Here is a 22,229-nt window from a genome sequence, read left to right as displayed (position 1 = left end):
GGGAAGCAATTTTTTTTCTCGAATACGCACGAGTGTGCGTATCATCTATTAAAGAAGGAAGGGGGAAAAGAGCCCCACTGCAGTGTTCCAAGGTATGGCTACAAAACGTCCACATCTCTCTCCACCCACGTGACTAAGTGACTACTCGCCGTGCGTCCACCCTAATGCTACCTCCATGTCCCGATGCGTGTCCTCATCACCTCGTAGCAGTCCCGCATCCCTCCATAGTACGTATTCACTAGCGATCTTCCGTAACAAGTCCCGTAAGCAAGGGGCCTTGCCATCAAACACAACGCCGTTTCGGTGTTTTCATACCTCCAAAAAGACTAACAAGCAGACCGCGCGAATTAGCCTCGCTCTTTGCTTCGGTAGGCTGTCCAGTCCGCTGCGTGAATACCATTCCGATAGCGACTCCTCCGAGCGTGACTCTACATGCCCGATGGCCAGCGCGGGCAACACTCTAGCCCACACTTGTCGAGTGAGGGTGCAATGCAGAAGCAGGTGGTTTATCGTTTCTTCATGCTGATCACATAGTGGGCAGGCTATCTGGTGTGGTAAGTCTCGTCACGCCAACCTGTCCGAGGTCCAACATCTGTCCTTGGCGGCCAGCCAGGAGAAGACCCTGCATCGTAACGGTGACTTCGATTCCCAAGTGAGTGTAGCAGTGGGTGAAACCTGAAGTCCCCAGAACTTGGCCTGGTAGACCGAACTGGCCGAGAACTGCCCCTCTTTGCTCCAGGCCCAAGTGACAACGTCGCTACCTTGCTCATGCAATTGGGTGGCCGTCACCAACGGCCACAGCGACATGAACTGCTCCAATGAGGCATGATCAATGGACGGCCCGAGATCGCGCGCCCATGCGCCAGAGGTTAGCGCATCATGCACGGTTCTGGAGTTCCTTGCGCGTGTGGAGATGCGATTATACAAGCGCGGCGCAAGATCTTGGATTCGAGATCCTGGAGCCACTGGTCCTCCCAGAATAGCGTGCTCTTGCCATCGCCGAGTTGTACACGCGATGCCGCATGGAAAGCTGCCTTGATTCTTTGGGTACAGGAATGTTGAACTCTGCCCAAGGCCTGGAGGTGTCCGTCTTCTGGAGCCAAATCCATTTGGTTTGTAAGGCCACATTCATCCAGCGCATGTCCAGCACGCCTAGGCCACCAGCCCACTTTGGCCGGCATACGACGTCCCAGGCCACTGCACATGCGCCTCCTCCTGCCTCCTCCTTGCCACTCCAAAGGAAACTGCGGCAGACCTTGATCATTGCCGTGAGCGTTTTTGGTGGTAATCCTAGAGCCAACATGGAATGGATGGGGATCGCCGTGAGGACAGATTGGATAAGAAGGAGTCTGCTGCTCTTCGGTAGTGTCGCTGCCCTCCAGTGCGGCAACTGCCCAGCAAGCTGGTCCACGAGTCCACGTAGTTGTGCTACAGTTTGCTTCCGGAAAGTGAGGGGTAGGCCAAGGTATTTGCACGGGAACTCGGCGGTAGAACATCCCAGCATATCCTGAACGATTTGCATTTCCTCCTGAGAGCACCGGATCGGCAAAAGAATTGGTTTTACGGGAAGATTTTTAGGGGAACTCCTGGAGTTGCTCTAAGTCCTTTGCATTATTAGCACATAAGTGAATAGCACCTCGCAAGTTCAAGGATCCTCCTCCTCAAAGTATGAAGTAGGTAAGCAAGTCAATTCAATGAGAGAGAAAAAGCAAGCAAGTTCTTTTGCGGTTGATCCAACAAGCAAGTTACTTACGGTCAAAAAAAAGCAAGTTACTTGATCCAAACCGGGAAACCCTTGTTTTTCTTTGATGGTGCTACGGCGGGCTTACGCCTGCCTGAACCATTTTCATTATCATAAGAGGGACTGAGATACAACACAACGGCTACAGGAAGTAGCACCCAACACACACAAGAAGGAATAAGGAACAACAGAGAAGAACCAGAAACAAGCTATGGCAATTAGCCAACACCAAGAACTTAGCACCCAACACCATTAAGCAGACCGAGAAGAAATGGGAAACTAGCATTGTTGGATCAGTTGAAGGGAGAATCAACACCGAGTAGACGTAGAGAAGAAGTTGCCTGCTGCACTGCGATCACTCTGCACCTTGAAGAGCTAGGAGAGTCGCAACCACCGTCGAAGGGCATCCCAGTGCCGAGGCACGACGCGATAGAGAGAGCCGCCGACCGCGCCGAAGGGCAATGTTTCGCCGAGACAGCCCTGCACCTCCTCTGAGCCACACCACGGCCACTATCACAAATAGAGAGAACCAGAACACTATGCGAGGCAACCAAACCTCATGCGTCGTCGAAGGGCACTGAGCTCCGAGACTTCACCGACGCCACGAGCCCCCAAAAGAGAGGTCAGCAGATAGCACCAGGATGACCAAGGCAGTAGCCATACCCATAGATCGCTTCCACCACCACCACCAGACACCCCACATCCCCAGCCTGACCAATCGTGCTCGAGCCAAGACTAGAAACGACCAACAACGGATCAATGGCTCCAAGACTGCGCCCCCAAGGGGGTAACGACATCAATGACATCGTCGTAGTCCGATCCAACCGTGGATCTTAGGCTTTCGCCCGGAGCACATTGTAAGGATGAGCTGCGGGAGCTTCACAATGACTCCTCCAAGAAGGAAAAAATGGCGCCCAAAGGCGTCACCGTCACCGCTGTCGACACAAGGCCGACACCAGGCTTTCGCCTGAAGCATCGCACCTCGAACCTCACCGCTTACGCCGGCCGCCCAGTCTGGCAAAGCAAAGAGCACGAGACCTTCCCACCTCCTGCAACTCGTCGACGAGTGTCCCCGCCGGAGCAAGCAAAAAGGTACCTCTGGTGACGCCACCGCTCACCGCGAGCACCAGCGTTGACCAGAGTGGAGATCCAGTCATGCCGTATCCTGACCATCTCACCCCGACCACCACCAGCCAGATCCATCCCCGCCGCCAAGCACGCCTTGCCCGGATCCCCAACACGAGCCACAGGGCGACGCCGGCACGCGCCCTGGGCAGCACCACCGGAGCACGGGCGGCATGCACCGCGCCCCCATGGCCGTGGAGAGCCCCCAGCGCTGCCACGAACTCGCGCAGGGCACCGCACCTTGAGGGATCCAGATCTGACTCCGCAGCCCGCCACAGGGCAACAGCCGCCGAGCAGCACCGCCACCGACGTCCTCTGTCGCGCGGCCCTCCCGCCAGGACTGAGAGGTCGCCGCCCCGGAGCGGCGCGGATCTAGAACCACCTGGCGGCTGCGACACCGGCGCGGGAACAGAGCCGACGAAGAGAGCCCCGCCGCCGCCTTCCCTGGGTCACGCACGGCTTCGCCTGCGTTCCCTCCGGCGGCGGCGAAGCAGGGGGAGGGGTGGGGAGTGGTCGGCGGCGGCGCGACTAGGGTTTCCCCCGAGTCGCCAGAGGAGGCGACGCGGGGCTGTACAGGGTCACTGGCTAACAACTCAAGTCCGGGAAACCCTTGTTACAACCAACAAAACTACACCGTGACAGTCAGTACCGTTGTTGGGTTCATCCAACACGGCATCGACGATGACACCTGGTTATAGCAGCCACATATGACATGTCCAAAATATTTGTCTGAACTATCAGTGTACGACAACTCCAGAAATTCCGAGAAAGAAACCATTTCTTGACAAGATTAGGAAGTAGGGACATGCAGCTCACCAACATGCCCAGCTAATTCCACCTTCCCCAACAAACACCACTCCTATAAAATCACGCTAACCCGAATTTCAATAGCACAAACGGCCGGCCTGATCAGCGCAAGCAAGCTGAGTCGAACCCAAGAAAAAGCCTCTTGCTTCCACTATCAATCCATCAATGGCGGCGAGAATTATGTCCGGCAGCAGCATATTCTTGGCCGCGGCGGTGGCAGCGGCCTTGCTGGTGGCGACAGCGTCGGCGCAGTCCGGGTGCACGGCGGCGCTCGTCGGCCTGTACCCGTGCATGAACTACATCAGCGGCAACGACACGGCGCCCACAAAGTCCTGCTGCTCGCAGCTTGGCTCCGTGGTGCAGTCGCAGCCGCAGTGCCTCTGCAGCGCAGTGGCGTATCTAGGGGGTGGACAGGGTGGTCCATGGACCACCCTGGAATTTCCCCATAATATATATAGCATAGAGAAAAATATATTTTTATAATAAATAAATATATTTATGTGAATATTTTGCATTGGTGGACCACCCTGGCATGTTGGGCTAGCTACGCCACTGCTGCAGCGCGCTCGGCGGCGACTCGTCGTCGCTCGGCGGCATGACCATCAACAAGACGCGCGCGCTCGAGCTGCCCAAGGCGTGTAACGTGCAGACCCCGCCGGCGAGCAAGTGCAACGGTGGTGGCAGTGCTCCTGGCGCCGCCACGCCGACCACGCCAGAGGGGCAGACACCTGCCGGCTCTGGGTCGAAGGCGACGCCATCGGCGTACCTGCAGGAGAACGGCGGCTCGTCACTCAGGGGCACGGCGGGTCTGGTGTTTGCGCTCGCGGCTGCTGCGGTCTACGCCGTGTCGGCCGTGTAGTGAGCGAGCGTCTCGGCCGCTGGACTGAAGCGGTAGCTGGCTGGCGACTCAGAAATTCGTTTCCTGTGTGACACGATTTGATTTCCATATTGGTTTAGCATTGAGCATTGGCGAGGAGGGTTGGTCATTGTTGTGTTCCACATCTGTACTATAGCATTATTTGGTTTCTTGCTGCAGTCGAAATAAAGAGCTACTGGCTGTTTTCGTCTTGTTCCCATTGATGCCTATTATCGTTGTGTCATGTGTGCCATTGCAAAGAAAGCTCAGTTGGTCGAGAGAGGGCGCAGAGCAATGCAATGCATGTACGAAAACAGAGCATAAAACAGAGTAGTGATACTCAGAAAACAGAGCACGTTGACAAGTTATCAAATAGTAGCGGCAAATCTAGATTGATAAGAAAGTCTGTGGTGAGATGTAAAGACAATACATACAGTCAACCTTGGTCTTATTGCATAGGGCCCCTTCTTATTTCTCACCACATAATGTAACCTGGCAGGCGAAACCTTTACTCAGAAGTATAACTAATTGAAGTCCTTGGCCATGAGCGCGATGACCTTCTTGACGGCGGGCCTGTCGAACAGCTCCTCGAGCCACGCCCTAACACGAGGGTAGGCGTCGAACACCGCCGCATACGGCATCCCCATGAAGTAGTGCGTCTCAGGGAAGTGGCTGAGGTCCACGAGGCTCAGGAAATCCCCGGCCAGGTACCTGTGCTTGCTCAGCCGGGCCTCGTACACGTCCAGCACCTTCCTCAGCTTCTCGACGCTCTCGCCGATGATCTTCTCGTCGGGCGCCCCGCCCAGCGCCGGCGCGACGCGGTGCTGGTAGAACACCGAGCGCATGGCGGGGTCGAAGCTGAGGGCCTCCACGTCCAGCCAGACGTCGACGAGGGCCGACTCCTTGGGGTCGCCTTCCCTCAGCAGGTTGACCTCGTCGGTCATGTGCTTGCGGAGCACGTAGCGTGAGATCGCGCGGGACTCTGAGAAGACGGAGATGCATATATAATTCCGTGATCTCAAAATCAGTACGGAGTATAGGGATTTGAAAATCAATAGGAAATTGAAAACTGACGGAAGAGCGTGAGATCCCCGTCCTGGAACGCCGGGACCTGGCCGAACGGCTGGCCGGAGAAAAGCAGAGTTATGAATCAATCAGCATCCGGCGGTAGTTCTATGCACCAAAACTTAGGGATTTCTCCAAACTCTGCTGCAAGCTGAGGATTGGGTGTGCTTACGTTTCTGGCGAGGTGGTCGGGGCCCTTGTGCTCCTTGGAACGGAAGTCGACGTCGACGATCTCGTACTCGGCGCCGACCTCCTCCAGGCACACCAGCACCCGCGCCACGTTCGTGAACGCCGCCGACCCCAACACCTTCACCGGCGCCATGCTCTGCTCTCCTCTGCTGATGGATGACGGTGCTCCCTCCCCTCCACTGGTTTATGCGGAATTCTCACGGCCCTGCCCCTTGATTTATACAGCATGGGAGGGAGAGGAGAAAGAAGGGAAGGTCCAACACGTCGTACACCATGAGACTTGGTGCTTTGACTAGTTGAAGTGAGGTGACACGTACGTATAGTGTGGACAACTAGTCGTCGTCTGAATTGTCTTGTCTACCAGCACTAGCCCTGATTAATAAGCAGCTTCTACGAAGGACATGCCTCTACTCGCTCGGCACTTCGGCAGGGATGTGTGGATGAGTGCGTCACGTGCTAAAAGAAAAATAATGGGCCAAAAGAGGCCCGGGATTGAGCATCATAAAAGTAAGCATTAAATTTCTTGTGCCATGATGGATGGTAAATTTGCCATGATGAACAACACTATTACCGCGCAAAAAAAAAAGCCGAAACTATTAGTTTCAGAAAAACACAAAAAACTAAGGGGACAAATAGCCCACGAATTGCCATGATACATAACAAGAAATTTCAACATGGCGAGATAAAAAAACATCGTACAATAAATATATATATATCTGATGGTCATGATTGCAGGAAAAAAAATCAAATTTCCAAATTTGGCATTTATGTAAGTACAAATTTTCTATGCTCCACTTGAAAGTTTAATAAATAAACATCCGAAACCTGCGCAAATTTTGTTTTTCGCTAATCACTTTTCCTACAAGCATGGCAACACATAGAAATATTTTAGTTTGGCTGCGTAAATGTGGTGGAAAAAGCATTGCAAATTTGTAAAAAAATGTTTGTGCTAATCACGTGAAAAATGTAGATTTTTTCTGTTTTCTGCAAGCATGGCAGATATAGAAATTTTGTAGTGATAGCATGGAAAATTTAGTAAAAAAATTGGCCCAGTGGTTGGAGCGCTGTATCTTGGCTGACGGACGTTCGAACCATGTTGGCATGATTTAATCATCTTGCTCTGTTTCTTGGGTTTGAATGTTGCTTCTCATACCTTCCAAATAATGGCTCACGAAAATACTGCTATGGGCTGATTCTACAGGAGGAATGTCCTCCATTTCACCATAAATACTTTCCGAAATCACTAATTGAGAAGTGCTCATTACAAAGATTACTCCCACATTTTCAGGTTGCGACAAGTGGCGCGCTGCATGTGCGCCATTTGTCGCAACCTGGGAGTTTTTCCTTTTTCGTAGATCCGTTTATTCAAAATGTTTTATCTCTTAAACCGTGCATCCAAATCTTGAACCGTTTTCACCGTTGGATTCCTCGCGTCAAGATCTTCAAAACTAGATCCCATGTTGATAGATTTTGATGAACATTTTTTCATAAAAAAACGGACAAATAAACCGAACCGGGAGTACGGGTTCTTTCCCTTTCCGAAAGAGCACGCCTACGCCTCTTGCGAAATCACAACCGTGCCTCTCGCGGAAGGAAAAAAAATAAAAAACGCATTTTTTCGTTTCCGAGAGGCGAAAGCACAATCATGCCTTTCGCGGAAGCAAAACCGTGCCTCTCGTGGAAGAAAATAAAAACCGAAAACACATTTTTTTTCCGTTTCCGAGAGGCACGGCCGTGACTCTGGCGAAAGCAAAACCGTGACTCTCGTAAAGAAAAAAAATAAAACGCGTTAAAATACGTTTTTTCGCATGCGTTTTTTCAAAAAAAATTGATCCAAAAGCTAAGGAAGACCGGTGGAAAACAGAAACATCGAAAAAAACAAAAAACCGTTTAAAATGCCAAAAGGCGTGCGAAAAAAATAAAAAAAAATCCGGAGGGAGCGTCTAGAGCGTGACACGTGGCAGGCGGTTGAGAGCGCGCCAAATGGCACCGATCATTATAAGGCCTTTGAAGAAGCGCTCGTCAACTAATTGCTCCTTTCTTGATCTTAATAGACCCTATTCCGTGATTTTAGTTGGGCCATGGCAGCCCGTGACCTCCTTTCCGTAGACGTAGCATCACTCCCACTTTGGTCTCTCTTTCTATAGTAGTGACCGATTTACCTTTGATACGAGTAAAAACAGATGGTCTTGCCGTGCACAAGTTCAAGGAAAATCGAGAAATAAGAAAGACAGGCTCTCCCGAGCCTTGTGAGAGTTCAGACGAATCCGGCCATTCGTTGTGTTGGCATCATGGATTTCCGGCCGTTCGATTTCGCTCCTGGACGATCTGGGCCGCCGGATCGAAACACGGCACTATTGCAATGAATAGTTACCTCTCGTTCATGCCACCGCGTGTAAATTTTTGCCCCGCCGAGGGCATAAATGGTATTTCGCGTCCTGGCCTACTACGTGTCGGCGTCTGATTCGTTGTTGGAGGGAGAGAGGTAAATATCTTCTGCCACCACCGTAATTCCATTGCCCCGCCGAGGGCGTTATGGTCTTTTCACGTGTTGACCCGTTGCGTGGTCGTCGTTGGTTGCCCCGTCGGTGGATGAGGTGAGGACAGCGGAGCCGGATCCTCTAACTTAGAGAAGCAATGTCACGGTGCTATAGTACAATCCTAATGCAAAATGAAGAAGGAATGTTAGAGACGTTTAGTAGATTATTTACTATTAATATTTACCGTAGATTTAAATAGTCTATAATTAATCTTATTTCACCATCGAATTGTTTCTAAGCAATGATTATGAATGTACACATTAAATCTGTAATTTGCAAATTAATTTAAATTATTTTAGCCTTAGAGCAATTCCAATGGGGCGACCCATTTCGTCCGCCCGCATCCGTTTGGGTCGGCGCGGACAAAAGTGGCGGCCCAACGCGCCAACCCAAACTCAAATCTTGTCTGCCCGGCGTCCGCGTCGACCCATTTCCGGTCCAAAATTGCGCCTGGAATGCGTCGGTGCGGACGCGAAGCGGACGCGCCGCGCGTCTCCTCGCCGTCCGCCGCGTCCCCACCTGGCGGCCGTCCAACTACGACGGTCAACATAATTTATGACGACCGCCCACTTTGGGCCCACGCGTCAGCGACGGCGGTCGTCCTTTTTTAAGCCGGGCGTGCGGCGGGGCCGTCCTCATCCACTACCACTCGCCCCCCGTCCCCATCTGGCCACCCCTGCCCCCACGCCGGCAACAACCCTAGCCGCCGCCAGCATGGGTTTCTTCTCCGGCATCGGCAGCAGCCGCAAGGGCAAAGCCCCCGCCCGCCATTCCCCCCTCCCCGCCCTTCCCGCGCCGGCGCACGCTCCCCGGCAGAGGCAGCGCATCAACGTGCCGTTGCACCAGGCTGAGTGGCACTGGCACCACCGCGTGCCTCTGCCGTACCCGGACGTGACGCTGCTGCATGACTGGCATTTGGATCTGGAGAGGATCCCAGTGTCGGCGGCACCGCGGATGGCGAGGGCCCATGCGGAGGAGGTGCGGCGCCGGCGGGCGTTGCTGACGTCGGAGCAGCGCGCCGACCCGCACTTCGCCGTCGACTCGCCCAACTGGGCTCGATGGTTCGCCTTCGAGCACGAGGAGGCGAGGCGACGCGGCGTCCGCGGCGTCGACCACAGCCTGCCGCCGCCTGCGCTCGTCGTCCGCGACGAGGACCAGGAGGCCGAGGCCGCCTACCAGGCGGCCATCAAGGAGAGCGAGGAGGAGGAGCGGTGGAGGGAGGCGGACGAGGCAACTTTCGAGGCTGCCATGGCGGAGGCCATGGCCCTCTCCGCGGCGGGCGACTGCGTCGTGCCGCCGGTGGCCCCGCCATCCCTGCCCAAAGCCGAGCCGGAGGAGCCGGCCTACATCGAGCGCTACTCCTGGACCGAAGTAGTGCGCGAGTGGGTCAGCGCTCCGCCGATCTGGCTCGGGGCGACGGAGAAGCAGGAGGCGACCTACCTCGACCACTGGCGCCGCGTTCGGCTGGCCGAGGAGCGCCGGGAGGGCGAGCGCCTGCAGATGCTCGAGCGCGAGGCCGAAGAGGAGGCGCGCCAGGCCCAGGCAGCGGCGGCAAAGCCCGACATCACCGCCGTCTGGAACACGGCGTTCCCCTGGGCCGGCCCTGCGCCGACGTTGATCGACCTCACCGGTCCCGACGCAGACGCCGCCGCCGACAAGGACGCTTAGGGCAGCGCGTCGTCTAGTTTTTAGTGTTTTAGTTAATGTAATGTGGACTTTCGCCGACCTTCGTGGTCGGCTTTTATGTTTAATTAAATGCGTATATTTATTTTCAAAATGCTTGCAATACTTTTTTTTGGCGCGCCGATGAAATAGGCCAGGCCAGCGTTGGGCGCACGCGCCGACCCAAACACAGCGCCGGACGTTTGTGTCCGCCGGGCCGACCCAAACGAAAAAAAGACAAAAGCGCCTTCCGTTTGGGTCGGCCCGTTGAAGTTGCTCTTAATTGTATGAATTGAAAGAAGAAAAGTTAGAGTATTATAGCTTCTCTAACTTTCCTTCTTAATGTTATTAGAGGATCCAGTTCCGAGGACAGCAGCCTCTTTGTCCTCCCATTCGCCCGCCTCCCCCCTCTCTCTCCCTTGCTCCATCTCCTTTCCAAGCCGCCCGCATACCCCCTGCCATTGCGCCGCCGCCGTCGTTGACGCCCGCATCTCAGGGCGCGCCGTCGGCTCCCCAGCCCTCCTGCTCCGACCCCGCAAAGGGCTTGTCCATGGCCGGAGCGAAGGAGGAGATCCAGGCGGAGAGTGCCATCTCCATCGCCGCGACCCGCCCTCCTGTCCACGTCTCCCCACGGCTCCTTCTCTGGCAGGAGGAGCAGCCCGACGGCTGCCTCCACAGCAGCAGCAGCTCCATCACATCCCGCAGGCACCGGAAGGCGGCCGGAAGGAGGCGAGCGGCAGCCTCACCGCCGACACACTCGCTGCTGACAGCTGACGCTGGCGGTGACGACCGGACCTGGCCGTGCCCTCTCCTCTCCTTCCCGTCAGTGTCAAGGTCCAGCGGACGGCATCATGGGTGGCGTGCGTATAGGCACGGAGCCATAGACGCACACCTCTACAGCGACCCCAACGACGCCGTCGTCTCGGCGCTCCTCGCCTGCTCCTTCGACGGCCACAAGTTTGACGCGCTCAACCACCTCCTTGCCCTCATCGCGCAGGACCTCGACGTCTCCCATCTCTTCCCGTAGGTCCGCCCCCCTCCTGGACCAACATTGGCGGCCTCGACGAGGCTACCGCGGGCCGCTCCGTGCTCATCCACGGGTCCGCGTAGATCTTGCGCCCCGTCAGCAAGAAGATGGCCTTCGTCGTGCTGCGGTAGAGCATGAACGCCCTGCACGTCGCCAGGGCCAACGCCGGCGTCAGCACACAGATGGTGCGCTTTGCCACCTCCCTCAGCAAGGAGAGCGTCGTCGATGTCGAGAGCATCGTCACCCACCCCAAGGAACCCCTCAAGGCCACCACACAGCAGGTTAGTCATCTCGGCCGTCACGCCCATGTTAGATGCTGGTTTCTTATTTGTTTCGAAATTATTGTCGTCTAATTTAGAACGTGAAGTGCATGCTTGTTACATCTTCTGTTTGTTTGGGTGTTATGCTGTGCCTAGCTGATCAATTGTTTGTGTGTTCGTTTTGACTGGCAGGTCAAGGTGCAGGTTAGGAAGGTCTACTGCATAAATAGGGCGATCCCCACACTTCCGATCAACCTTGAGGATGCGGCCTGAAGCGAAGCAGAATTCGACAAGGCTGAAAAAGTATGTCCGTTTCAAATTATTTCATTTGCCTCCTTTCTCTTTGCAGGAAGAGCTCCGTTTTTGTTCTATGGTTCTTATTCTTGCCATTGTTGCAGGCTAAGGAGAAGTTGGTACTTGATCTCCAGGACATACGCTTGAACTACCGAGCTATCGATCTGCGGACACCTGCGAATCAACCAATCTTTTGCATCCAATGCCATGTTGAGAACATGAGTAGTATTTCTCCTTGTTTGCACTGACCGACTGTCACCATTCATGCAGTAAGGCACACTGCTATAACAAATGACATCTTCTGTTACGGCTAGCACCATGTGTATTGTTATTATTATTAAATAAAAGCAGGTCCGATCACTTTTTATTCTTTCATCTTAGTATTTCCATCTACCAAGCTGCAAAAGGACCTTGCACAAACCTATATTTAACATGCAGCATGAGATATTGTTCATCGAGATTATGCTTATGCTCGTGACATTCATGTTGCATATCATGCAGATTGATTTTGTTATGTATTTCTGTAGCATGCAGTGCTTATTTTCTTCTTTTGGTTCATACATGGAATGATTGCTAGATACACATGCAGAAATTCAGGGAATTTTCGTTCTACGGAGAATTTTGTCGGGATCCAGCACAGTCCAAAGTTGATTGGTGGTCCAAGTGAAGGTGGCGCATCTGTATTCAATCTGGAGTATAATGGGCAGCCTGCTTGCTTAGCACAATCTCCCCAATTATACAAGCAGATGAGCCTCTATGGTGGCTTTGGCTGCGTGCTTGAGGTTGGTCCTGTATTTAGAGCAGAAAAACACTCACAGGCATCTGTGTGAGTTTATTGGGTTGGATGCAGAGATGGAGATCACGGAGCACTACTTTGAGGTAAGGAGAAAGGTCTGGAGGAAATAAGTCTTTATTTAGTTCATTTATTGAAGTGATGGTTGTTAGGTTGATCTCTCTCCCGTTCGAACCCAACGGGTCGAACGGGCCCCTGACTCACGCCCTGATCGGGGGCGCCCAACCAAATCATGGTTGGTGGGCCCCTATGACCCGCGCTATATAAACAGAGGTGGGGGCCGGGGCACGACTTACGAGGTTAATCGCTGCCACAATCCTCACCTACAATCCCTACCGATCTAGGGTTAACGCGGTGCTCGCGGGAAGCTCCACCACCGCCGCCGTCCACTCTCTGTCCACATCGTCACCGGCCCCTACTTCACCATGGCCGGCACTGGACCGAGCTTATCCGCACCTGGAGAAGGTAGGTTCACCGGATCTACTAGCCTACACCGATCCAAGGTCTACCAATGGTATCAGCCAGATCGGGCTAGTTGATTTCGGTACAAAGAAACAAAAACAGAAGAAGAAAAAGAGATCCCCTTCCTCAAGAACCGTAACAGCAAAAAGAGGGCAAAGCCATCTCAAAGAAAAGTTGCGCCGCCGCTCCGGCCACGCCGTTCCTCTCGGTCCCGAATCGCATCGGCACGCCGAGGATCCGGGACGAAGAACACTACCCCGAAAGGGGCAAAGGGCACCACAGCCTAACCGCTCGACGGCGGCGCGCTCACCGTGAGGTGGACGCACAGCCGGCGAGGGGGGAGGCCACGGCGCCGCCACCGACCGCTCCATCTAGATCGCGGTCAAGAGCAGGGGAGCAGAGGAGGGCACTGGCGTTCCTCTCTCGTTCTCTCTGTTACAGGAAGCGCTGGGTGGAGAAAGAAAAGAAGGGGGAGGGGACAGGGTGCTCGTGCGGCACGATGGCGCGCCGCCGTCGCCGGCGGCCGGGGCGAACCCCTCTCTCTTCCTGCGGTCTCCGGCGAGGAGAGCCACAACGAGACGGCGCAAGGGGAACAGAGGACGGCGCTGCAGGCGTCTCTTTCTCTCTCTCTCCGTCAAAGGAAAGAAGGGGGAAGGGAAAGGAGGCGCGCGCGGCGCGCTGGTTTCCGCCGCCGCCGGCGGCGGCCGGGGCACTGCCCTGGTTCCCGCTGCGGGAGAGAGAGAAGAGATCAAGAGAATGGGGCGCTAGGGTTTTCGGTCGGGGGGCACTGCCCCGTTTTGTTCGAGCGAAACAACCGCCTCCTCCGATCCAATCGAACGGTACAGATCAAAACCCTAGCTCCACCCGGGCCACTGGGCCGAAAGAGAAGGGGGCCCTAGGCCATTAGACCGCCAGCGCTGGAACTTGCTGCGGGCCGTGGGCCGGATCACTCGCTCCCGGTTGGCTGCGTCCGTGTCGCGCGGGCGGCAGATTCAGTATTCTTTTTTCTTATTCTGTCCAGTCTTGGGCAAATTTCATATAGATTTTCTATTCAAATTAATCCAACGAAAATTTGTTTAGAAAATAAAAGTAAACACAAAAAGTTTCTGAAAATGAAAATAGAACATTTTCAGAAAAAGAAAAGTTCAGGAATTTTATAAAGAAAATAATAAAGTTCATTAATTCTTCTTTAATAAAAGAAAAGTTTCTGTAAAGAATAAAAAGTTCATGAATTTTTATTCATGTTTTTCCGCTGCGTAAATAATTATTAGTGCTCTTTTACAAAGAAAATAAAAGTTTAGAAAGAATTATGTTTTTAAGAGCATGTTAAAGTGATTATTAAAATGAATATGATTATGTTATTTTTATGACCAACGTTGTTAATAACATGATCATGTTTTATTATTTAAAATAAAAGTGCTCTTTTAAAAGTGAATAGAACTAAAGTAAAAGATTAAATTGTTGCTTCTCTAATGCATTTTTGAACCAAGCGGTTAAAATTTCTTAGAGAGTAAAAGAGTAGAGAATTGTTTTTGAATAGAATATTGTAAAGCTTCCGTTGCAAAATAAAAGTTTTATCCTCCAATTAAATTGGAACCAACGGGAAAATTTAATTGGAAGAAATGTTCTTAGCAATGTTTTTCCCCTATGGGTGAAATAAGATGCAGATAGTTTCCGCTATGACAAAAGAAAATATGGTATTGTTATTTTCTGACCAACGTTGATGATAACAGTGCTATAATTCTATGAGTCTTATGTTCAAAGTTTAGATCTCTGATAAATTTTGTATCAAGGTGACCAATTTTCAGAGAATGAATAAAGATCAAGAAATGCTCTTGAACTAGAGAAATTTATATTTCTTGTTCCCGCTACAATAAAGTTGATGATGATGATTAATTCTTAGCAAAGTTGTTTAATACAAATACTATCATCACATTGTTTATGAGTTATATGCATTATTTCCATTTCCGCCCAACGGTGATATGGAATTAATGTAGAAGGATGATGTTTATTCTAATTCTACCACAACAGTGATTTAGAATATAAAAGAAAGTTTTAAAAGTTTAATGTGCATTTCTTTTAACCAGACCAACGTAGGGTTATTTTTATGCCCATTATTGTTGATTATTGGCTAAGTTTTCTCAGACTAAAAGTTTTTCATGCTTTCATTCGTGAAAGCAAATGACTAGGTACTTGTGACACGAAAGTTGACCAAGAAAGGTCATAACGTGAGGGAGTATGTTCTCTCTAAAGAATGGCATCAAAAGAAAAGAGATAGATCATTGAGAGTCTTGGTTGATGAATGTCTTTCATGTACTCTCTATGAAAAGATTTTTCAGTTAACATGATTTTATATGAAACAAGCAACATGCGTGTTTAATGTGACCAATGTCGGATTAAGCATGTGTGTAAAAGAGCATTCAGATTTATTCCTAAATTTGATGATTGAATATGCAGTCAAAAGAGCCAATTCTGGCATTCATATTCCCTTACAGGGAATTACCCGCATGGCGGGAAAAGTCTGGGAAAATACCTGTGTAATGGGGTAAAGCTAACATAATATTATGTCAAAAATCCCGTATGGCGGGAGAAATTCTAGCAAGAGAAAGATATGATAACTCATGTGCTTTTAATGTATCCCACTCTGAGAGAAAAGAATGGAGTAGCTGAAAGGCTCAACTATACACTTATGGATATGGTGCGCAACATGATGAGTTATTCCAACTTGCCATTGGGATTATGGATGGAGGCGCTTAAAACCGCCATTCACATTCTCAATAGAGTACCAAGCAAGTCGGTGCCCAAAACACCATATGAGCTATGGACAGGAAGGGTGCCCTCCCTACAACACTTCAGGGTGTGGGGGTGCCCTGCTGAGGCCAAAATGTTTAATCCAAACATTGCAAAGTTAGATCCCAAAACAGTAAGTTGCCACTTCATTGGCTATCCAGACAGATCAAAAGGTTTTCGTTTCTACTGCCCTGACAGATATACAAAGTTTGTAGAAAAACGAGACATGCAGTCTTCTTAGAGGACGAAATGATGAGGGGGAGCTTGGTAGCTCGGAAAATTGATCTTGAGGAGAAGAGGGTGCATGCACCTAATCCGATGATTCAGGAGCCATTTTTCTCACTACCAGTTGCAACTCCACCCATGACAGCTATGGGGGAAGACCCGGAACCTGTCCGTCAGAAGCCGACTGAACCCGTTGTTGAGCATGAAAGGGAGGTGCAACAGCAAATTTTAGAAGAAGTGCCAGAAGTTGAGGCACAAAATGTGCCTGAAACTGAGGCCCTTAGAAGGTCTACAAGACCAAGAAAGTCAGCTATTTCTACTGACTTTAAAGTTTATAACACAGAAATGGTTCATATGGAAAAAGATCCCACCTCATATGAAGAAGCCATGAGAAGCCCTCATTCATCGAAGTGGATGAAGGCAATGGAAGACGAGATGAAATCGATGAGTTCCAAAGATGTTTGGGACTTAGAGGAAATTCCCAAAGGAGCCAAAAACAGTAGGCTGTAAATGGGTCTACAAAATTAAGTATGACTCTAAAGGGAATATAGAAAAGTATAAAGCACGACTCGTGGCAAAAGCATTTACACAAAGAGAAGGGATAGATTACAATGAGACATTTTCTCCAGTCTCATGTAAGGATTCCTTCAGAATCATAATGGCATTAGTTGCTCATTTTGATTTAGAGTTACATCAAATGGATGTTAAGACGGCATTTCTGAATGGTGATTTAAAAGAAAAGGTCTACATGAAACAACCCAAGGGTTTTATCATGGAAGGCAAGGAAAATATGGGATGCCGCCTGAAGAAATCCATTTATGGATTAAGACAAGCCTCTCGGTAGTGGTATCTAAAGTTTAATCAAACGATTAAAAGTTTTGGATTTAAAGAAAATATTGAGGATAATTGCATTTATGCAATGTTTAAAAATGGGAAATATATTTTCCTAATCTTGTATGTGGATGATATCCTGCTTGCTAGTAGTGATGTTAGTCTACTACAAGAAACAAAGAAATACTTATCCTTAAATTTTGACATAACAGATCTTGGTGAAGCATCATATGTTTTGGGAATAGAAATTCACCGAGATAGGAACCATGGAGTCTTAGGACTATCTCAGAAAGCATATTTAGAAAAGGTTCTTAAAAAGTATAATATGCATGCGAGTAAAGCCACACCTGCTCCAATAGTCAAGGGCAATAGTTTTGGGAAATTCCAATGTCCCAAGAACCAGTATGAGATCGATCAAATGAAAGCAGTACCATATGCTTCGGCAGTTGGCATCTTACAGTATGCACAAGTGTGCACTCGCCCTGACTTAGCTTTTATCACCGGGGTACTCGGTAGATATCAAGAGAATCCAGGCCTAGAGCACTGGAAGATGGTAAAGAAAGCATTGCGTTATGCGCAAGGCACGAAGGACTACATGCTAATATACAGGAGAAGTGATTCCCTAGAGATAAAAGGGTATTCAGACGCAGATTTTGTGGGGGACAGAGATGATAGAAAATCCACGTCAGGATACATATTCACCCTCGCTGGGGGAGCTATTTCGTGGAAAAGCTCCAAACAGTCGATAGTTGCATCATCCACGATGTATGCAGAATTCATAGCATGCTTCGAAGCCACGGGGCAGGCGATATGGCTAAAGAAATTTGTACCCGACTTGAAAGTGGTAGATTGTATTCACAAACCTCTAAAGATGTAGTGTGATAACCAGCCCGCAGTATTCTATGCTCACAACAACAAGTCGAGTAATGCTGCCAAAACAATAGAGATAAGGTATTATGTTGTGAAAGATAAAATCCAGGATCAAACTATAAGTCTCGAGCATATAAGGACAAAAGATATGCTTGCGGATCCGCTAACGAAAGGCTTACCACCCAGTGTGTTCAAGGAACATTTAGCCGGCATGGGTTTAAGGGAAAGCCTTATGATTCCTGGATAGGCCCAAAAGGAACAGAATTTGTTTCTAAACATAACGTATGTTGTACCTGTATGATTCTATCGGCAATTAAGCTGTGACGATGAAACATGCTCTATGTACCAATATGTGATGAAACAAATAAACTAGAAAGTATAAAGTTAAAAGTAAAGTTGAGATCAAGGGGGAGAATGTTAGGTTGATCTCTCTCCCGTTCGAACCCAACGGGTCGAACGGGCCCCTGACTCGCGCCCTGATCGGGGGCGCCCAACCAAACCATGGTTGGTGGGCCCCTGTGACCCGCGCTATATAAACAGAGGTGGGGGCCGGGGCACGACTTACGAGGTTAATCGCTGCCACAATCCTCACCTACAATCCCTACCGATCTAGGGTTAGCGCGGTGCTCACGGGAAGCTCCACCACCGCCGCCGTCCACTCTCTGTCCACATCGTCACCGGCCCCTACTTCACCATGGCCGGCACTGGACCGAGCTTATCCGCACTTGGAGAAGGTAGGTTCACCGGATCTACTAGCCTACACCGATCCAAGGTCTATCAATGGTGACCTTTGAGAACCATAGGCATGTCCTGTTGTAGCATGTTTCTCTGTCGTGTTATGTCTCCACATTATACATGAATGTTGCAAATATCACTCTACTTTAGCCCCTGTTCTAAGCATTGAAATTTATTCCAACGATTAGTTTCCGTAGGGAGAACAATATAAGAGATGCACATCTGAAAAGATTGCTGATGATCAGTTATTTTCTTCTGCGCCATTTGATAGGTAAATCTGTTGTATTTATATATTGATGTTCTTATTGTGCTTGATAAAAAATTTGACACCTATCTTGTGGGTTTAGGCCAAGCAACGGGCTTCGGAATACGGAACAACCAAAAAATACCCAAATATATCAACACTCGTGTTACAGAGGTGTTCCAAGTTAAAAAAATCCAGAAACATTGGAAAGGAAAACTGTAAGGTTAGACATCTGAGACATTATTCATTTTGATGGGCTTAATGATGCTCATTGCTCTGCAATTCTTGACAGTATAATAGTTTTGATATAAATCTTATATATTGAAAACAGGATGCTTTACTGAATAATGAGAAGGTTCCCAATTTTTCTGATACTGTAACTACTCCACTATCGCTGCCAGCTCGCCTGATTCCTCTACCCAGCACGAGAAGATGAAGGAGAAATTGTGCAGCCTCCATCCCTGTCCAACGTGTTGTGCGTTGCAGGAGGAGAGAGCGGACGCTGGACTGGCAACAAGCCGAGGTGAGCCCCCTCCTCCTTTCCCTGCATCTTTTTTCTTTGGGAGATGCCGCCTTTTCTTGACTTGGCCTGCTGTCATGCCATGCGTGTGTCCATGTCCAGGTTGGAACGGTGATGGTGGCTGGAGCTGGACAAACCGCGCCGGCAACAAGCACAGTTCCTCATCTTTGCCTCCAACGAAAAGGATCATCTGGTGACGAACACCTCCTCCTCTTCTCTGTATGTGTTGGGTATTTTGCTGGTAGATAGATAGAAGTTGTTTCAGGACAGGGTATTTTGCTGGGGAAGCAGACTCTGTGGTCTGTATTGTATGTGCCTGTAAAATTGTTTACTGCTATTGCAACCGAAGCTAGCTCTGTATAAAAGGGCTTTTGGCTGTTTAAGGTTCCACTGAAAAGTATGTTCACTTCAATCCATATCTTAGCTACAGTCTGTTGTGCTATACTAAAATATGCCTAGAAAATACATGGCCTATAAATGATATAGTTGTTTCGGTCAGGAAAATACATGGCCTGTTTTCTGTGCCCATTGTCTTTCTTAGGGTTTCTAAAGCCACAAGGATAAAAAATGAATCTGATGGTCATTTTATTCACTGACGATGATAACATTTCTGCTATAGTTTCGTTGACTATACAGATTTCCTTCTAAACTATAAGATCCATGTCTATCTTCATGAGCGAGCTATCATAACTCCCAACCATTTATGTGGCTGTCAAAGTCAATATTTTTTATCCTGTCAATGGTCCCTCAGAACAGACGAGAGTATTTGAGCTTTGATTCAATGGCTAATTCCGATGATGTTAAAAGAAAGCACTGTGTTACATCCACCTGAGTTCTGAATGCTATTTCTCTGATCAATTTTCTTGAACCTAACGTATTGTTATCATCAGAGAGCTTGCCGATTGTACATTCAAGCTATAGGAGAGGTTGTTTGCATACCAGATATAATTGATGCTTTAGAAAACCAAATGGCCTTTCACTTTGAAAAGATGATGATTTCCTGTCCGACTATGTTATTCCATGACAATAAATATGAATCAGGGTTAGACATTGTCCTTTGTTGGAATATATATCTGAACAATCATGTTCTATCCATGGACAGTTGTATGTTGTTGTGTCGCGGGTCATATTGAAAAAGTCCCTAAAATTACTTATGAAAGATAAAGATGGAAAATGTATGGAGACTCAGAACATTTTTTCCCAGGTTTCTGCCTCAACTGCCCCCTTTTAAGTTTATGGACATGGCCCTATAATAATTAGTAGTAGCCTGCGTTGTATTGTCTTTAACAGTATATCCTCGGATACATAATTTTTTTTCTTTTCTCTTTGGCTACTGAATTTTATTGCTATTCTTCATATTTTAAGAAATTACTTTAGGATACTTCTGCATTTTGGAGAATGCCTGTTCTACAATAAATATATCCAGTACGGATGATGCGATCTCTCCTCTGTATGATATTGTTTGTACAGTCTGTTCTATTGGGAAAGAGGTTATTCTCTATGATCATTAGATTTCCATTGTGTATTGTTATCCTCTGTCATTAGATATTGTGTCTTGTAGCCTGTTTTCCTGATGTTTATTTGAATCTGTTTTTTTTTTATCCACAGATGAAGCCCATCCATTTGTCCGTTCTTTGTCAGGGTCACAAAGTCGTTGTACCAGGATTCTTCCCTTTGTAAATATGAAAGCAGGTTGTACAATCTATTCACAGACTTGCTCTGCTGCTTTGTAGCCCAACTGATTATGTACTCTTGATCGTCCTCATTGCATCTGTCAACTTCATCGTGAATCGTCTCTTTATCTTAAGGCTGTACTCGCTGTGCTAGAATGATCAGATGATATAGTAAATACAGCTTTTCTCTCTACAAGGTTCAGATCATAAGGAATGTCATGTCCTGTGAACCAGGTTCAGTACGTTGTTTATCAAATATATTCCTGTTTCTTGTTCAGAATGTGATGCTCCGTTGGATCTTGCTCCAGTTCAGATAATCAGTAGTGCATATTTTGGCTGATATTTCTACTACAGAGCACTTCGTGGCGATGGATAAATCTCGTTCTTATTCAAAGTGTTGGACGGGTTGGGTTTCTTGTTTGAAGAGACTTGCATTGTTGACTATTATAGCTTTTTTCTGTCTAACTTAAGAAGTGTAACATATTTTTAAAATATTACTGTAATTTCGAAATCTGTTCACATGTTTAAAAAATGTTCGCCCAATTTTAGAAGTGTCTGCACATCTCTATACAAATGTTCATGCATATTCTTTAAAATGTTTTTGCAACTTGAAAAACAGTGCACTTTTCTAAAAAACATATAGATAATTTAAAAGTATCCATTTGCTTCAAAATGTTTAGGTGATTTTAAAACATGTTCAACTACCTTTTTTAAATGCTCTTGAAATTTAAAATCTGTCATGTGTTTCAAAACAATAATAATATTTGATTTTCTGTTCGCGGTGATTGACGTAATTTAAGAGTGCTTCCTTATATCTATTTTCACGCCGTTTCCCCAACCGGCTCGCCCGACATTTGGCCAGACAACGCGCGGCAAGCCGCGCCCCTGTCTATAGATTGTCCTTGGGATTTCCTTTGCAGTCTGCTGAATGGATTGTAAATACGACTACCTTCGGCCATTATTCTTTGTACAATGCATACAGTGGTTCGCTGGTGTATCTAATTTTTTCTTGCTGGATTGTCGTGTTATGCGGTTTGCCTTTCCTGTTCTGTATTTTGCATAGGCTTTAAGAAGGGTAAGGTACAGAATCGCAAGTGCATTGTCTATACAGAAATCATGATATGCCATATATCGTGAAGTGGCGCCTATGAAGTTTACTGGCAAGGCAGTTGAACGAAGACATCTATTAGTATGCTTCGGCAACCGCTGGGAGGCAGACGGACAGATGGGTGGCGTCGAAGGAGACGCCTCGGAACCGCTTGCCATCAATGCGGGCGGCAGACGGACGGATGGGCGGCCGTTGTGTCATTTGAACGCGCACCAGTCGCCTGCATCGGGAAGCGACGCTCGCGGCGCTCTCTCGGCTGGCAAGCCGCTTCAATGCCGGCGCCAGTGAGCGGCCGCGGCCGCGGCCGCTCAGGATGGGCATGAATCCGAGCCCTGACGCTCTGCAGGAGTGCTGACTGAAAACACGCGGGAGGGTTGAGGGGGTTTTGGTGGGCCAAGGTGGTCAGAAACTG

At 48.9% G+C, this 22,229-nt stretch overlaps 2 protein-coding genes and 1 pseudogene across 2 annotated transcripts; 2 read left to right on the top strand and 1 right to left on the bottom strand.

The window, feature by feature from the left end:
• Nucleotides 1-3,774: 3,774 nt before the first annotated feature.
• Nucleotides 3,775-4,747, top strand: LOC123125720 (non-specific lipid transfer protein GPI-anchored 5). The gene is made up of 2 exons (XM_044546187.1): nucleotides 3,775-4,068; nucleotides 4,235-4,747. The coding sequence occupies exons 1-2, from the start codon at nucleotides 3,839-3,841 to the stop codon at nucleotides 4,530-4,532; spliced, it is 528 nt and encodes a 175-aa protein (XP_044402122.1). The 5' UTR covers nucleotides 3,775-3,838; the 3' UTR covers nucleotides 4,533-4,747.
• A 119-nt stretch (nucleotides 4,748-4,866) lies between these two features.
• Nucleotides 4,867-6,045, bottom strand: LOC123125718 (probable glutathione S-transferase GSTF1). Its single transcript, XM_044546186.1, has 3 exons — nucleotides 5,767-6,045; nucleotides 5,604-5,652; nucleotides 4,867-5,511 (listed from the first exon to the last, which is right to left on the bottom strand). The coding sequence occupies exons 1-3, from the start codon at nucleotides 5,914-5,916 to the stop codon at nucleotides 5,054-5,056; spliced, it is 657 nt and encodes a 218-aa protein (XP_044402121.1). The 5' UTR covers nucleotides 5,917-6,045; the 3' UTR covers nucleotides 4,867-5,053.
• Nucleotides 6,046-11,119: 5,074 nt separating this feature from the next.
• On the top strand, nucleotides 11,120-13,589 carry LOC123121004 (aspartate--tRNA ligase 1, cytoplasmic-like; annotated as a pseudogene).
• Nucleotides 13,590-22,229: the final 8,640 nt, after the last annotated feature.

The sequence above is a fragment of the Triticum aestivum genome, chromosome 5D (genome assembly GCF_018294505.1).
Source record: "Triticum aestivum cultivar Chinese Spring chromosome 5D, IWGSC CS RefSeq v2.1, whole genome shotgun sequence".
In the NCBI taxonomy this organism is placed as follows: Eukaryota; Viridiplantae; Streptophyta; class Magnoliopsida; order Poales; family Poaceae; genus Triticum; species Triticum aestivum.
The sequence above is the reverse complement of the archived record's forward strand: the minus strand, read 5'-3'. Positions and strand labels throughout refer to the sequence as shown.

Bases quoted from the DNA above. Each gene is read 5' to 3' on its own strand.
- LOC123125720 (XM_044546187.1), top strand. From the start codon at position 3,839: ATGGCGGCGAGAATTATGTCCGGCAGCAGCATATTCTTGGCCGCGGCG. The intron at 4,069-4,234 runs GTATCTAGGGGG...CCACTGCTGCAG, and splicing joins TGCCTCTGCAGCGCAGTGGC to CGCGCTCGGCGGCGACTCGT.
- LOC123125718 (XM_044546186.1), bottom strand. From the start codon at position 5,916: ATGGCGCCGGTGAAGGTGTTGGGGTCGGCGGCGTTCACGAACGTGGCG. The intron at 5,653-5,766 runs GTAAGCACACCC...TTCTCCGGCCAG, and splicing joins CCGACCACCTCGCCAGAAAC to CCGTTCGGCCAGGTCCCGGC. The intron at 5,512-5,603 runs GTCAGTTTTCAA...CCGTCTTCTCAG, and splicing joins CGGGGATCTCACGCTCTTCC to AGTCCCGCGCGATCTCACGC.